At 40.9% G+C, this 1,714-nt stretch overlaps 1 protein-coding gene across 1 annotated transcript; it reads left to right on the top strand.

Moving 5' to 3' along the window:
- Positions 1–1,714, top strand: LOC133930186 (uncharacterized). Its single transcript, XM_062376862.1, has 3 exons — positions 1–814; positions 1,375–1,493; positions 1,583–1,714. Exons 1-3 carry the CDS (start codon positions 1–3, stop codon positions 1,712–1,714), a joined length of 1,065 nt encoding a protein of 354 aa, XP_062232846.1.

The raw sequence follows: 1,714 nt of genomic DNA, 5'->3' as shown, positions 1-1,714 counted from the left end.
ATGAGGACAAAAGAAGAAAGAGATGCTGTCAACTTGGAGTGGGCCAGGTTCTTTTATGAGTGTGGCATACCATTAAATGCCGTAAATTCTAGGCAGTTTGAGATTGCTATAGAGGCCACTACACAATATAGTTCTGGGTACAAACCTCCTACCTACCATGAGCTTAGGGAGCCATTGCTCGAGAAGGTTGTTAAGGAGACAGATGATTTGAGGAAGAGGCATGAGGATGCATGGAAGCAATATGGCTACACATTAATGTCAGATGGATGGACGGATAGGAGAGGGCACCATTTGATCAACTTTCTAGTCAATAGTCCGGAGGGGACTTTCTTCTTAGAGTCGATTGATGCATCAAGTGAAGTTCATGATCAAGTGATGCTAGCTAATTTGTTAGAGAAGAGAATAAGCGACATTGGCGTTGATAAAGTTGTGCAAGTTGTCACTGACAATGGGGCTAACTATAAGGCAGCGGGCAAGCTTCTCATGGAGAGGTTTCCTACGCTTTATTGGACATCTTGTGCTGCATATTGCTTGGATCTTATGTTGGAAGATATTGGAAAGTTGAAGTCATTCAAGAAGCCTATCTCACGTGCCCGGCATGTCACTACTTTCATCTATAGGCATGGAAGACTTCTTAGTGCAATGAGGGAGAAGACATGTGGTAGGGATCTTATGAGACCAGCAGCAACTCGGTTTGCTACCACATTTCTCACCTTGCAAAGTTTGCACAAGCACATAGATGCACTGAGATATCTGTTTACCTCTGATGATTGGACGAGTTGCAAACTAGCAAAGACAGAGGCCGGGAAAAAGTGTATGATATTGTGCTTTCTAGGGAGTTTTGGAACTCCGTTGAGGATTGCCTTAGAGCTTCTCTACCACTTATCATTGTGTTGAGGGTGGTTGATGGTGATGAGAGGCATGCCATGCCAGAGGTTGCTTCTCTCATGAATCATGCAAAAGAGAGGATAAAGGCTGTCTTCTGTACTAAAAACAAGAGAAGCTTTCTCAATAATATCTTACAAATTATTGAGGGTTGTTAGGATAGGAAATGGACACCCCACTCTATGGTGCTGCCCTCTTTTTGAACCCAGGAAAATTCTATGCTATCCAAAAAGAGAATGATGAATATGTTGGGCACCTAAGGGGTTGTTTTAATGATGTGCTTGTACGAATAGTGGAAGATGAGACCCTTCGAAACAAAATTGAAGAACAATCCATGCTCTACGAAGATCAACGTGGAGGCATCTTCAAGAATTGCATGGCCCTCCAAACTATGAAGTCAAAGAACCCTCATAAGTGATTTGAAATTTTAATTACAGCATGTTATTTACGGCTTAACCCGTAATATATGCATGTTTATTGTCAATTTAGTTGATTGGTGGCGTGCGTATGGTGGCCGATCCATCGACTTACAAAGAGTTGCTAAGCGTATTGTTAGTCTTTGTGCTTCATCATCTGGTTGTGAGCATAATTGGAGCACTTTTGAATTTGTAAGTGAAGTACTCAAGTTTCACATTTCAATTAGCAAAATTTATAATATATTTTTGTTAACTTTGCTTGTTTTTATGGTTGCTTGTAGATTCATACAAAGAAGAGAAACCGGCTAGAGCATAAAAGATTGAATGATTTGATTTATGTTGCCTACAATCGGAAAATGACTAGTAGGTTCAAAAACGCCGTGAGGAAGCGGGTAAAAGCTATGATCCTTTGA

Source organism: Phragmites australis, chromosome 10, assembly GCF_958298935.1.
Source record: "Phragmites australis chromosome 10, lpPhrAust1.1, whole genome shotgun sequence".
Lineage (NCBI taxonomy): Eukaryota > Viridiplantae > Streptophyta > Magnoliopsida > Poales > Poaceae > Phragmites > Phragmites australis.
Note: the sequence above shows the minus strand (reverse complement) of the source record. Positions and strands in the feature narration are given on the sequence as shown.